Source organism: Hippocampus bargibanti, linkage group LG09 (assembly GCF_051943395.1).
Source record: "Hippocampus bargibanti isolate YZ-2025 linkage group LG09, ASM5194339v1, whole genome shotgun sequence".
NCBI lineage: Eukaryota > Metazoa > Chordata > Actinopteri > Syngnathiformes > Syngnathidae > Hippocampus > Hippocampus bargibanti.
In genome coordinates this window covers 17,105,386-17,121,076 of record NC_142742.1, presented here as the reverse complement: position 1 = coordinate 17,121,076, position 15,691 = coordinate 17,105,386, and the positions used below count along the sequence as shown (strand labels likewise).

At 40.2% G+C, this 15,691-nt stretch overlaps 1 protein-coding gene across 2 annotated transcripts in view; it reads right to left on the bottom strand.

The window, feature by feature from the left end:
* Positions 1-15,691, bottom strand: part of crybg1a (crystallin beta-gamma domain containing 1a) — a 49,956-nt gene that overhangs the window by 21,747 nt on the left and 12,518 nt on the right. The window contains exons 2-3 of one of the 2 annotated variants that reach the window (XM_089005259.1): positions 4,123-4,264; positions 378-1,702 (exon numbers count right to left, since the gene is read on the bottom strand). In XM_089005259.1, coding sequence (XP_088861385.1) covers positions 378-1,702; positions 4,123-4,264 — 1,467 coding nt within the window. Of the gene's footprint in view, positions 1-377; positions 1,703-2,331; positions 2,579-4,122; positions 4,265-15,691 lie in introns of those variants that run through there. The other variant, XM_089005260.1, reaches the window with a different exon arrangement.

Here is a 15,691-nt window from a genome sequence, read left to right as displayed (position 1 = left end):
AGAGAGCTGTAGTTGTGGGTTGTCAAGTTTTGTAATGACTAACTTACTCAGTGGATGAAGATGATACAAGACATGCAACGGAATGGTGATGATTTACACTCAAGTTGCCGAGTACAAAAGTCAGGGTAATGTAATTGCATCAGAAATAGTTGACGCTTTAAATCTTTTAAAACTGGCACCACTCTGTATAATTTGACTCTCACAATATAAATATTTCAGCACTTCAGTCATTGTGTGTCCGCTGGTACAATAGCATATGAGAATTCTAATATCAGGTTGCATGAAGGGAGGGTGAACTCACCTGCTTTCTTTTCTCCATTCAAAGGGAGTTTTCAAGAACAGAGCATTAAAAAAGGCAAAAAAATGCAGATACTCACAGGGTCGTCTTTGACTGCCCAGAAATCTTTGAACTGGAATCTTGCTTGTTCCGTTCCAGACTTAGAGCTGGACTACCTTGCACTTGATGGGCCACAGCCTTGGGCTTTGAAGGCAGATTCACCGTCTTACGTGTAACACAAGTCTCTTTTGACCCTTGGTTCTCCTTTAGTGGGTGTTTCTTTGAGTCTGTGCCAGTATTAGGCTCCGCCGACTGTTGTAAAGTAATTTGCGAATCCCCTTTAGTTAGCCTTGACAACTCTGGCAAGCTTTTCGTTGTGCCTGTATTCCCTTGAGTAATTGACTCATCCTCAGGAAATACTGTGACAGGTATGGCAAGCACGACAGGCGAAAGTGGTATAAAACACTGCCCCTCCTCCATCCGAACGTCCCTCATGTCCTCCCTCCCATTTCTCTCCTCCTCTGCGAGGTGAGTATCGACTAATATGGCTTTGAAGAGGTGAGTGGGAGATTCACTTGGTTGTTGTACTTGGTTTCCTTCTGTGGAATGTCTTTGTACTGTATTTTCCAAATCAATGTGTGGAGCACGCTCGTGAGTGGGCATGAGGTTTGTCGCGGTTGTCTGAGAGCTTAATGTTATTCCCTTTAGTGTTGTGCTGTGGACATATTCTCCACCTTTAACTGATGTTTTTGTTGTTGCTACACTTATGGAAGTTAAGTTAGGCGACTTTGGGGATGAAGCATTGTTGGGAAAGGGAATCTGAACTGTTGGCAAATTGGGTGGCTTTTTAATCCCACCCACAGTCCACCTTTCTGCCTTCTTCATTGTGACATCGTCCAAATTCATCTGCAACCTTTTGCTGACCTCATCCACCACTGACTCTGCAAATCCTACTTCTGAATTTGGATCATAACAAAGTGGCAAATTCGTGAATGGAAAGTCGAGAGCCGTGGGGGTCACATTTCCTGAATTCTTTTGATGACTGGCGGTGCTCACCCCGCACACAGGAACCTCCCGCACACTGTTAGAGCCACTGCTGTTGGAGTCTGCAAATGGAATATTTCCCCCATCAGTCAATAGAGAGACCACACTAGAGGCACCGGGGCTGGAGCCTTGACTGAGGGTGACTCCAAACTCCACTCCTGCTCGGGGTTCGCTCTTGTCATTTTTTTGAGAGGGAGTGGGAGTCCTTGAGCCATCTTCCTGTGACAGCAGCGATGAACTTGGAGACAAGGGGGAGGCGGGCGAACCTGGAATATTTACATTGACCGAAGTGTCTGAAGTGTCCCTTCCTCGGCTCTTCCTTTTCTTGGGTTTGAAGAAGTGACTGAGACGATCCAACACGCCTTTTTTTTCCTCTGAATTCTGACACAGGACAGACAAGATGCAGACACAAGATTCATGTACAAGTGATGACAGTGCCAACACCCATGTTGTCTTTAGATGATGTGGTTTTTAGATTATCCAAAAGTAAACATTCAAGATGTAAATAATTCAGTTATATGTTTTTGAAACAATATTCTGGATTGTTTAAAATGTACGTGTGAGTAATATAAAATCAGAAAAAAAATGTAGGTAAAGTATGATGACTTGAATTTCTTTACATTGTTAGTTTGTATACGTTTTCAGTAAAATAGACATCTCGACATCCAAAGACAGCAGTCATGCTGAGATGAATTATGAATTTAGTATGTATTTGTACATATACGATCAAACTGAATACAAACCTCAAGTGCTATTAGCTCACAAACTCATGAAGGGCACATCCTAATTAAATGAGCGACAAATCCAATGCAAGAGCTAGATGAGGTGTTGTCACATTATAAAAGATTATATGTGTGAGTATGTGTGTTTTTTTTAACCGTATCGAGAACTTATTCTCTTTAGTTACGAGGAGCAAAATATTCGAACCACGGTTAGAGGCAACAGCTGTGACTAAAATGGCACCGGTAATAATCCCATTCCATATTGTGTAAGAAAATCAAGTTACATACCATTTGACTATCTGGTATAGTTCTTTGCAGATTAAGTTGGAATACATTCAACCAGCACAGACAATTTCCTTTAGAATCATTCCCAAAACAGCTGTCATAGGAACCATCTCAACATGTAGTTAGTCCTGCCCTGTGCGAGTGACAACAAACAGCTCTGGTATTCTATGAGCAGAGTGACTGTCCTGAGGGCATGGCCATTTGCAGCAACGTTGTGAAAGCACTGATGAAAATGGCGTCTCACACGGCAAACGGGCAATTTACATTACGAGAAAACTAAAAGGGTGTGGAAAAGAGGGAAACCCCACCCTTCCTCAGATGGAGGGGATTGCACTCTCTTTTTTTTGAGTCTCTACAAATTGTTCCGCAACTACATTGAGTTTGGTCTTTCAACATGGAATTCAAACAACAGTTGCTCGGGGTGTGTCACAACTGTTTTGACATTTCTGGAATTAAAAACGAAGGAGAAAAAAGACACCTTTGATACACCATAGTGCTAAATGTTAGCACAATTTGACGAAACAAACAGCAACTCATGGCTGGGATTTCCTGTTCATGTTTAAACAGAATTAAAAAAAAAGACACCCAGTGGCCTCTGCTAGATGTTGAATTTCCTGTTCCCCATAGAGTATCACATTTACATTACCTGCTCAAACACTGTACTGTGCCTCAAAATTCACTTAATCCTCCACAGGGAAAAACTTGTTTCTTCTGCGCAGTGAGTATTTAATAATAGCTATTTGTTGTTCTTTGTCAGCCAAAAAAACGTTTAACCACTGACAACCATACTAAAACTAATACTTAAACCCTCACATGATGTAGATTGTAGACTCTACAATGTAGAGTCTACAATCTACATCATGTGATCATCATGTGTGTCTCACTCTCCAATGTAGAATGACACACACCCACACGCACACGCAGTTTTTTGCAGAATGAAAGCACTGTCACTTAAAGTTCAAAGAGAAGCTTGAGCTGAATCAATTGTTGCACATGTAAAAAAATGTGTTATTCAGAGACAACCGCAATGCTGAGGTGGGACAAGGTGGAGAAGCAGGTTGGCCAAGATCGGGTCGTGATACATTATAGCCCAAGAATAATTAATCCCACAGGATAATTTTCATCTTGACAGTCAACAGTGACAAAAATGAGTTAAGATGTGGTAACAAATACTGTATATGAGACAGTCTGCTACACAAGATTCCAACAACAGTATGCAGTAACAGCACTCTAATCTGATTCAGCATACAGCTGTGGATTTGATTGGCTGCAAAGTTCAGCAAAATGCAGAGGAAATTTGCAATAGTTTGCTGATCAGGAGCAATTTAATTGAGTAAATGCAAAAAGTAATGCAATCAATACGACATTGTGAAGTTAATTATGGGCCACCTCATTTTGGTGGTGCAATTATTGTAATCGAGGCCATGGCTAATGGGCAGGGTTTAACTGGACTGAGTATCTTAGACAAATGGTTGACCATATTATTAAAAACAACAAAGCAATGCATTCCACCTAAACGGGAACCTCACATATTCTGTAAAATTTCAGTTTAAATGTCCTCATCGTCTGGATTTTATCACCACACTATCATTTATTTCATGCCATGGCTTCATTAAAATGAGGATAAATCAGTCAGTACATTCGGAATGTTTACCCTAAAATGTCAAGGGCATCAGTTCCAAATATGCATTCATACCAAAGTCAGAAACAGAACAATGCAACTCACAGCTAGTATCAGACAGGAATAAGATGCAAACACATTTTTAAATTGGATTGTCATGGATTAATACTGACCTTGAAGTATTTAGATGGTGAAGTGGAACCTCCTTGTTGAGGCATGTTGAAGTAGATCATGGAGTTGGTGTCAGAACGAAGGTCCCAATCCGATTCAGTCTGGAATGAGTACGCTGTTGAAACACTCATTTGGTCATAGCTCCTGGTAATAAAGCGAGGCGGGAAAGAGAAAGGGGGTTGGAGATGTGCAGGGGGGGCAAAAGGATATGAGGTCATTAGCTGTTTTTCCCCCTCTCACTGTTCAGTGCGTATTTACAATAGATTTCACTCAGGCTTAGCTGCTACTGTATGTGGCACTGAATAATGTTTCATGTTCCCATGACAAAGTTTGGTGTTCCAAGGTGCACTGATATTTAATTGTTTTAACTTCACTGGGCTGGACCGTTCTGCTTTTGAGGAGTGAGGAGAATAAAAAAATAAACACAGAGGAGAAGCAGAAGATCACACTTGGCGGGCAACATTGGTTCAAAGTAGGGTACCATGTTCGCTGAGCAATTAGAGGGCCTTTGTGGATTCTGGCTCATGCGTGAGACATGAGAAGCGTTTACCTGCTGCTGCAAGCAGTGTTTTACCACAAGGTAAAATGTGTGCTCTAATAATGTGTTGAAAATAATAAAACGTAATAATACGATCCACATTCATTTTGGGTCAAGTCTGCTTGATTTTTTACAGGACAACGTGGGAAAAAAAACAATCCGAGCCAAGACAGAAATCGGCAATGGGGAGTTTTGTCCACAAGAGGGCAGAGGCAGAATGTTATTCACACACCATTAGCAGTGAACTTATTGAGTGGCTTTTTAACAAAAAAGAAAAAGGCAAAAGACATCTGTGTTCTGCCTTGAAATATATCACCCTAACATTCTTTGTATGGTTGAGCTGCTCAGTAAACTAATAAGCACACCTCACTCACCTCATTCATGAAATGTTAAGACACACTTTGCTCAACAGTAGTCTCTTTTTCCAGTATGTTACAGAGTACATTGTATCTATGTAGCCCAGTGCACAAAACAAGGTGCATAAAGACATAAGCTTAGCTTGTTGTGGAAGTGCCTGAGAACAGAGACTATATCAGCATGCATGCATTTTGAGCCAGGCCCTCTCTTAGGTTTGGATTTATCACACATACTTTTTCTCAAAACATTCCACAGACACACTGAATACTTATGACAGGGAGATGGATTTATCAATTTAGTCCCTATACAGTTCATAGAATCGGTTATTTCTTAAAGACCAAATGGAAGCACAGTTGTGGTTGTCGAATGCGGCCATTGTATGCATTACACGACATAATTGTGAAACATGTACGGTGCATTTTGAATGTGGCATCTGGCATTAGGGCATTCCTCTATAGATATCCTTGGCATCTGAAATGATTTTAGAATTTAACGTGGCGTGCCAAGTTATCACAAATCTATCTTTCTTTTGACACCTGCACATACACGCCCCAACTTGTCTAAACTTTGTCATTGCGCAGCACATAATCTCCTTTTAGTACATGATAATGCATGAAACGTTAATGTGTAATGTTCACCGAAATAGTACAGATGCTACAAATGCCTTTTACGAGCCCAAAAATAGCTGGATACCTTTAAGGAATTCCATAGCACAGAGGGGTAAATGAAAACACAGCAACCACGAATGGGAACATTGAACACAGGGCAAGGGTCAGATCAGTGTTGAAGGGCCTCAATTCTTTGAAGCCCCAAAGTGATGCACTCTATGGATTACCTCATGTTGCAAACATTGCATGGATAGAAGGGTCAACTACAAAAGACAAACAAAAGCGGAGAGATTCTCTACTGCTACTTCTTCATAGCTGAGCTGTTACATTGGTGCAGTGGTGAACAGTGGGATCACTTCACCAAGTAATTCATTTAGATTGAGAGGTATTTAATATTTTCCATGAATAATATGCAGATTTTCTTTCAAGAATTAGAAAAAAAATCTAAACCAAATATACAATTGCTGCTGTCCAGTCTATCAGCCTTTATAATCTCAGATCAAGAAGTAAATGGCCATTTTGCTAGTAATGCAAAACTTGCTTTTCATATTCATGACTTCCTGAATTGCTTCTGATAAAAGGAAAGCAGGCACCAATATGTCTGATAACATGAGGCCTCAATGTTTGTTTAGAAAGCACGACTGTGTTCGGGAGTGCTTGGAAAATGACAGTTTGCCAGATGTTGGGTGTGTCGTAAACGCTCCACAGATTGCAGCCACTTAACTTCCCTTTCCTTGGAAGAAATAACAAACAGGAGAGTGGAAACTGAGCTCAAGTGTTCATTAAGACGTTTCTTTTAAACCAGTGGTCACCAAACTACGGCCCACTGGCCGTATCCGGCCCGTCAGCACATTTGGCCCGGCCTCCTAAACAATCCCAGAGATTATATCAGATTTTTTTCTGATTTGGCCTCCAGAAAAAAAATCCTTTTACAAGTCAAACGGCGGTTTTCAATCCTTATCTGTTCCTATTTTAATCAATGTATGTTGTCTATGATCGTGATTGAACAATACAAACACGCCTGCTCACGATAGAATGCTAAAGGAGTCGGTCACAATGCGACTCGACACAAGAAAGTGACGTATGAGGAAGTGCAGGGGAGTCCGGTGGTACATTCAGGTGTGCTCAATTAGGCGCTCAGTTTGGTCCCAAACCCATTTTCTCTCGTAAACCTTCCTGCCAAAGAGAGAACGGAATAATGGCGAAAAGGTTAGGGAAGAGAAAAATTTATTCAGAAAGCAGGGTATTTAACCTGTAGTGGACAAACGATATTTTTTTTTGTTCAATGCAAAGAAAAGGCTGTTTGTCTCATCTGTCAAGAGGCGGTGGCGGTATTCAAAGAATACAATCTTCGCCGACACTATGAATCCCGTCACAAAGACAAGTATGATAGCTTGCAAGGCCAAATACGAGCAGACAACTCTCAAAGCTAACAAGTGGACTACTATTTCAGCAGAATACATTTGTACGCCAAGCTCAGCTGAAGAAGGCATCCGTTCGGGCCAGCTTTTGGGTTGCTAAACTGTTAGCAAGCAGCGGTAAGCCTTTCACGGACAAAGAGTTTGTTAAGAAATGCATGGATGCTGTCGCGGAGGAGGTGTGTCCTGAGAAGAAATATGCATTTAATGCCCTAAGTCTGTCGGCGAGTACAATCACCAGACGCAGTGAAGAAATTGGGAGTAATTGATATATATACATACATATATACATATACACATACACATATATATATATATATATATATATATATATATATATATATATATATATATATATATATATATATATATATATATATATATATATATATACACACACACATATATATATATATATATATATATATATATATATGATTGGATTTGGCTTTATTAGTCTCGCAGTGGAGAAATTGACATTTCACAGCGGCAAAGTTATGAACGAAATGAAAGTAGAAAAGCAAAACACAGGAGCTGCTGGAAAGGCAGCCACTCTCGCGGCGCCGTCTCAAAGTCAAAAGAACAAAAAAAAACTAAATAACAAATAACATGACAACACAAAGACACAGAGAGACATTCATTCTTAAGCACTTTCTGTACCCTCTTTGTTACATAAAGCAGTTCCAGATGAAAGAGGAGAGGATCAAAGCGTCTTTTCAACAGTGGATCAGGGACATCATGGTGGAATGTGCACATCGACTACAAGCTAAATGTTGAAAGCAAACACGCAGCTGTAGAATCCATTGACGAAAAGAGATTGTCTCACATCTCCTGTCCCCCATAAATCAGCTTCAATTCCATCCCGCGACAGTTGCATATACGCATCGGCGCTCTGCGCTGACGCTCCTTCCTTCTTATCGTGGGCTCCTCAAGCCATGTATCCATCCAGCCGCAGGCTGTCCAACAGCACCGACCTTCCACTGAACAAAGCGGGGCTGTGAAGATGCTGCCCATTACAGGCGCAAAAAAACACAATGGCCCCAGAGCTGTCCAGGGATGACAGTCGAACGGCACCGACATTCCTCCCATTCAAAAACAGTACTGGCATATCCATGCTGCCGAAAAGGCGCAACCGCTCAGCACAGTCTCCTCCTTGATGAATGTCGTGGTCAAAAATGCTGAAAAACAATCCGTATCCGTTCCACACGACGCACAACAACACAAAGTGACAAAAGAAAACACAACAAGACAAAAAAAAAAAAAAAAAAAAGCAAGGCTCATCAGAGCACTTGCTGACGGCTGCCTACTCGGGCGCCATCTTTGACTCCTTTTATATATACATATATATATATATATATATATATATATATATATATATATATATATATATATATATATATATATATATATATATATTGGATTGGATTGGATTGGATTTGCCTTTATTAGTCTCGCAATGGAGAAATTTACATTTCACAGCAGCAAAGTTATGAAAGAAATGAAAGTAGAAAAGCAAAACATAGGAGCTGCTGGAAAGGCAGCCACTCTCGCGGCGCCGTCTTGAAGTCAAAAGAACAAAAAAAAAACTAAATAACAAATAACATGACAACACAAAGACACAGAGAGACATTCATTCTTAAGCACCTTCTGTACCCTCTTTGTTACATAAAGCAGATCCAGATGAAAGAGGAGAGGATCAAAGCGTCTCTTCACCAGTGTATCAGGGACATCATGGTGGAAAGTGCAAGTCGACTACAAGCTAAATGTTAAAAGCAAACATGCAGCTGTAGCATCCATTGACGAAAAGAGATCGTCTCACATCTCCTGTCCCACATAAATCTGCTTCAATTCCATCCCGCGACAGTTGCATATACGCATCGGCGCTCTGCGCTGACGCTCCTTCCTTCTTATCGCGGGCTCCTCAAGCCATGTATCCATCCAGCCGCAGACTGTCCAACAGCACCGACCTTCCACTGAACAAAGCGGGGCTGTGAAGATGCTGCCCATTACAGGCGCAAAAAAACACAATGGCCCCAGAGCTGTCCAGCGATGACAGTCGAATGGCACCGACATTCCTCCCATTCAAAAACAGTACAGGCATATTCATGCTGCCGAAAAGACGCAACCGCTCAGCACAGTTTCCTCCTTGATGAATGTCGTGGTCAAAAATATACACATACACATACATACATATATACACATATACATATACACACATATATATATACACACATATACATACACACACACACACACACACACACACACACACACACACACACACACATATATATATATATATATATATATATATATATATATATATATATATATATATATATATATATATATATATATATATATATATATATATATATACACATACATATACATATATACATACACATACATATATACATACACATACATACATATACACACATATTTTATTTAGTTATTATTTATTTCATTAATAGTGTTATTATTTGTTTCCTGACTTTTTTTCTGTAACCTGGAAAGGATTATTTGGTTATGTGTGGCTTTCTGGAAAACAATAAATTTTTTAAGCTCCCCTACAATCGTCACACCTTTTCTGTTACAAACTGACACCGGTCCACCATCAGAGAAGGGAAAAGTTATGTGGCCCTCACAGGAAAAGGTTTGGGGACCCCTGTTTTAAACTGTAAACATGTCATCTAAACCAACAATACACCATATATCAGTTTACATGCAGTGAGCTGTTGACCAAAATGCCGGGTACTATATACTGCAGCACTTTTTCATTTTCCTTGACCGCTTCACATTCATTACAGAAGCCTTCATTCTCAACCCCATGCGAATGTTCATCATTATAAAGAAAAGAAGATGTGGGCTTGCTTTATCTTCAGTCTGGTCATGCAAATTATTTTTACAAAGAATAGTCATACACAAATTATAAATAGAAGGTACATTCCTACCTATATTTGCTATACAAACAAAGCAAACACTGTACAAACGATGTATGATCAAGTCACGTCAGCCGTTAAAATCCCTCTAAAAAAGTAAATTTATATCCCATTCTGGATTCTTACAACAGCATTTTAAAGAGGAAGGTGTGTGCACAATTCAGGTGCATTTTGGTGACAAGATGAGCGCTTGTAAAGTTTAACATTCTAAATGCTTTTTTATTACCGTTGTCAAACACAATACGTAAGGCCAGTTAGGTCTCAAAGTATCCAAAAAATCACTAACTTAAAACACGGAGACGTATTTATTGAAAGTGAGTGGATCTCTCATGCCATGTAACAGACAGGCACGTTTATTAGTACAGCATGTTTCATTAGCAAGCCAATTCAGATTAGAAGCCTTAAAAGAAAGAAATGAAAGATTTAGAAAATCACAAATAAAATAAAATAAAATCATCTAAAATAAGTAGGGTTTGGAGGGTATACGTACATCCTGCACATTATTTTGACATTTATAGAACTAAAGTAAGTTGATAAAATATATTCTTTGACTCAAAGGAAGACTATTGTGATTTCAGGAGAGAAAGGATGTGGTTCAAAATGTTGGGTCTGAAAACAAACACCTTCTGATTGGCCTGAATCGTGCTGGCGACAGTGTGATTGTTTCAAGCACAGGTGTCAAACTCCGGTCCTCGAGGGCCGCCGTCCTAAATGTTTTCCAAGTCTCCCTGTTGTAGCGCACCTGACTCAAGGGAACAGGCTCAATGTCTGACTTCTGAAGAGCTTGCTGATGATCTGGTCATTTGAATTAGGTGTGATGCAACAGGAAAACTCGGAAAACATGCAGGACAGTGGCCCTCGAAGACCTGAGTTTGACACCCCTGATGTAAAGTATGCTTGTCTACAGATAGAACCATCAGGGCATGTTGTCTTTTTCATAACTGACAAAACTTTAGTCTTAGTGGGGGAAATGAAATCTAATACAGGCAAAACCTCACAACGGAAAGCATTCACAATGTCCTAAACAGAAACCGAGGGGACGCTTGGTGGTGGTTTCAAAGTTAGAGTGAATAGTGTACACTCAAATTCATGAATACTGCTTCCCATTTCTTCTGCTCCATAAAATGTTGTACTGTGACAGCACTGGAGTACATAAATGACAAGTCAACAGATATGCAGTTATTATAACAAGCAAAAATTGAAAAAAGGTCTTTCACTCATTCACTGCCAGACGTGCTAAAATGTGTCCACTCCAGTGCCAAGGTTGTCATTTTCACTCAAATTCCAGGAACCACAGAATACAGCATAAGAAACCTTAGGAGAGTTAATTCTTAACGTATATGGGCCTGGAGTAATATGAGGTGCAAGTCGGGGCAGCTGTACAAAATTCTGCCCCTTGTGGAAGGGAAGAAACATTGGCAGAGGTCTAACCAGCACTATATCGGCACCCCCCCCAAGAAAAACCAAAACCCGAACAAATTCGGGAATGGTTTTCCACATCATATTACGGCAGTGAATGAGTTAACATGAAATTGTGAACCTGGTTGATGATCCATAAAATCTGCATCCCCAAAAAATATTTTGGGTCGGGTCCATATTGGACACCCCGGTGAGGGTAATTTACCCTGATTCACAACAATCTATATTCATGAATTATTTTTCATTTTCACAGTAACGGCTGTGATTGCTGACACTTTCGAAAGCTCCTTTAATAGAGCCAAGTGAGGAATGATGAAGTGTGAAGTGTTTTCCAAAACTATTGAAATGTTTTCTCAGGTGAATTCTCACAATCCCTGAACAATAAGACTTTTCTTTTGCTTCGAAAAATTCTAGTTGGATGGTGTACAAAAACACTCCTCTTTATCAAGGCCCAGATGTATGCTTGTTGTGCGTGCTTTTGTTGTTCTGTGTGTGAGAATATGATGTGCACACCTTCAACTTCAGCAAGAGCATGTGTTTTTGATATGTCTGCCTGAAACTTTTAAGGCATTATAGATACCAGATGGTTAGAGGATCGTTACCTACAATCTTCAGTTTTTTTTTTAAATTCTGTAATATTACACATTGAAAATATTATTGGAATATTTTCACAGCCATCCTAAAAGCCAAAGATATTTTTAAAACACACAAAGCGAAAAATATTTCTCGTTGCTGTATGTTAACCCAATCTGAGCCAGGAATCCAGCAGATTTCCAAGAACAACGATTTGCACCTTTGTGGTGTAACACAAATCCCACTCAAGCTGCTTCAAATGAAAACAAATACATTTGTTATGATCATTCTGCACAGTTCACAATGCTCGACCACAAGAAGATCCAACGCGGAACATCTGCACCAGATGGTTCCATCAAATTTCATCTGTGCTGTATGTCATGCATATTAGCATATTTGACAATAAAGCTGACTTTGACTTTGACTTTGAAATAGAAAAATCCAAATCCCAAACTCACACTTAAAACAGAAAGATTTTCTCTATCAATTGAAGAGGCGGAGTGAAAACTGAGCATTATGGTCAGAAATTTACATTCATCCCCTTCCTATATGGTGAGGCTTGTGCAGCAGTTGGTGCATTATCATCCATACATCTATTTTTCTATGTTGTTGGGGTGTTAAAAAAAGTACATTGTGGTCTGTGGAGAAATCCGGCGACATTACTCAAGACGAAAGAAGACCATGCGACAAGAAATAAAAACCTGGCTGGAAAAAATACTCTAGACTAAAGAAATACGAATACTAAAGAAAGGCGCTCCATTTAATTGTTGACGTGATTATGTAACAGTCTAAATCAGGCATGGGCAAACTACGGCCCGTGGGCCACATACGGCCCGTTAGGCTTGTCAATCCGGCCCGCCGAATTTGCCCAAATTATAGTACAGACAGTGTCTAAAACTCATGACAAAAAGCTAGCGAACAACTGGGCAGATAACTGAAAAGTTGCCTGCCCCATTTTTCCCAACTTGAAGCAAAATGAGACCAATCCCATTAAGAAACATTGTCACAAAGTATGAAGTTTTTTTTTTTAAATCAAGAATGCACCAACTACAAATGCTACCTTGCTTAATTTACGGCAAATGCGCATGGCTGTAAATTTTGCTACAGTAGTCGATTGTCATTGTGATGCACAATGCAACGTTTGCATTGATTCCTACGAGCCACTAAGCCTCTTTCATAAGTCTCACGTACACTTTACAGTCACGGTTTAATGTAAATTTACGTTTTGTAGCGTCACATATGTTGTTAGCTTCTTTTGAATCTTTCTTCTAGTTTGAGGTTCTGTGCATCTATTTTGGAAAATGACATGCAATTGCACGACTTTATAACGCTTGCGAAAGTCCGGAAGAAAGAAGCAGGCTTCTGATTGGCTGCCGAGCCGAGTATGCAAATTTCAACTGCAGGTAGTCTATGTTTGTTTGCTCGGCGACGGTACACGTGTACTGTTTGCGCGTGAAGGCGAGAGCGTCAGTGAGGAGTTTGTTGAGCGCGCGGTCAGGACAAACCATCTATGATTTGGCGGAATTTAACACAAGTAGGTATTATTGAGCTTGAATATTTCGTTGTGTAATAATATGTTTTGAATGTTGAAAGTGATTCCATTTTTCAATAAATGTTGATTTCTTTGCCCCTTCGATGGAAACTTAAAAACAGACGCAATCTTGATAAATCACAGTGCATGTTATTTTAATCTATTTCCATTTCCTCCTGCAAGTATCTGCGAAATAGTATGCAAACGCCATATTCCTTGAGACAAATTTATTAACTGATCAGGGATATTTTTCACATTTGAAAGACAGTTAATAAATTGGGTTGTAGTGTTTTTACTGTGCTATGAGGTTTGTACATACTACATTTAAAGGACAACCGGCACCATTTTTTGTTTTTGTTTCCCACTGACATCAGAAAAACGTTTTATAGCATCTAAAATACCCAAATCAGGCAGGCTGATATTTTTAGTTAAATGAAGAACACCAATAAAAATGACTTCAAAATGAATCCGGAAATGGTCAGTTTCAGAAGGTCCCACCCCTCTGTTCGTGACGTCACGCCAAGACGTCGTGCCTTGCTCGAGAATCAAAACAATGGCTTCAGATTCGGAGAAGATGTTTTCTTGTTCTTGTTCTTCTGAAGAGGAAAGCATAAATGTTTGCAATTGATTCTAGGAGTCCTCCCATATCAATTCGAGCCGTCAATGACAGCAATGTAGCACCCAGAAAAAGCAGAAGATTGCGCCCAAGCTCTGTTAGAAATGGGCTGATTTGTCAGCTGGGAATTTGTGTCAGCGAATATCAAATAGTTGTCTTGGTGCAACACAAAACGATTTACCATGGTGTTATTTATGTGTTTTCCTTCTAATTTCGCCATCAACACAGATCAACATGAAGTTTTCAGACCAAACAAAGTACCCAAATTGCATTATGTGTCGCTTTCTCGGTCAGGGGCGGTCCAAACGTGATGTCACATGGGGATCGTCATCAACTCGAAAACAAGACTTCATATATTCAGCGCAAGTCTTAAAACGTAAACTATAGCTATATGCTGTGGAATCTTTGTAAAATACGCTCAGTCGAAGTCATTTGAAGTGATTTTATAAATTATGGACATAACTTGTTCGGAGTATTTCCGGCCCAAACACTCCCTCCAAATGCTCCTGGCCCGGCCCCTCTGTCAAATTTTAGAACCCAATGCGGCCCGCGAGTCAAAAAGTTTGCCCACCCCTGGTCTAAATAAAAGCCCATCAAAAACAACAGCACAAACAGCACACATTGTTTAGGTTAGAAATCACCCAACTCACTTGGGTTTAACATGTAATGCTACATTTCACTAGCTCAGGTGTCAGGAAACTATGGCTCGCGAGCCATTTATGACTCTTGATGATTGCATCTGGCTCGCCGATAAAACGTAATATATACAGTAAAGTCTCGTTATATCGATATCGGATATATCGATAGTCCCGGTTATATCGATACTATTTATTTCTATGCACGCACGGAGAAAATTACATGCAAACAGGGTCGGATATATCGATAGTCCCGGTTATATCGACATTTTTTCGGACTCCCTTGAATATCGATATAACGAGACTTTACTGTATTCTCGCTTTTTCGCTGTTCATTTCCTGTTTGTGCGGCTCATCGATGAAAAGGTTTCTTCAGCCGTCATCTGTACTTCTTTGAAGGTGTCTGACGTTTCGCTTCTTATCCAAGATGCTTCTTCAGCGAACTAAAGTCTTACTGGTAGTATAGGCCCTATATATATATCCCTACTATCCAGACATCTATCATAGCAGTGTCCGGCACCGCCATGTCTGACTTTAGTTCGCTGAAGAAGCATCTTGGATAAGAAGCGAAATGCACAACACCTTCAAAGAAGTACAGATGACAGCTGAAGAAACATTTTCATCGATGGACCACTCCTGTACGACTGAGAGCTTACACAGATGTTTGGGCGGCTGTTGGCGGAAAGTGCAATTTTGATTGAATGATACTGACCTATGTCCGTTGATGTTGAAACAGGTAAACACCCCCTTTTAAATAAGCCTGACGAGTAAAAAAAAAAAAAAAAGACGAGTATCATACAGGGCGGCCCGGTAGTCGAGTGGTTAGCACACCGGCTTCACAGTGCAGAGGTCGCCGGTTCGCGTCCCGGTCCGGCCTCCCTGTGTGGAGTTTGCATGTTCTCCCCGGACCTGCGTGGGTTTTCTCCGGGTC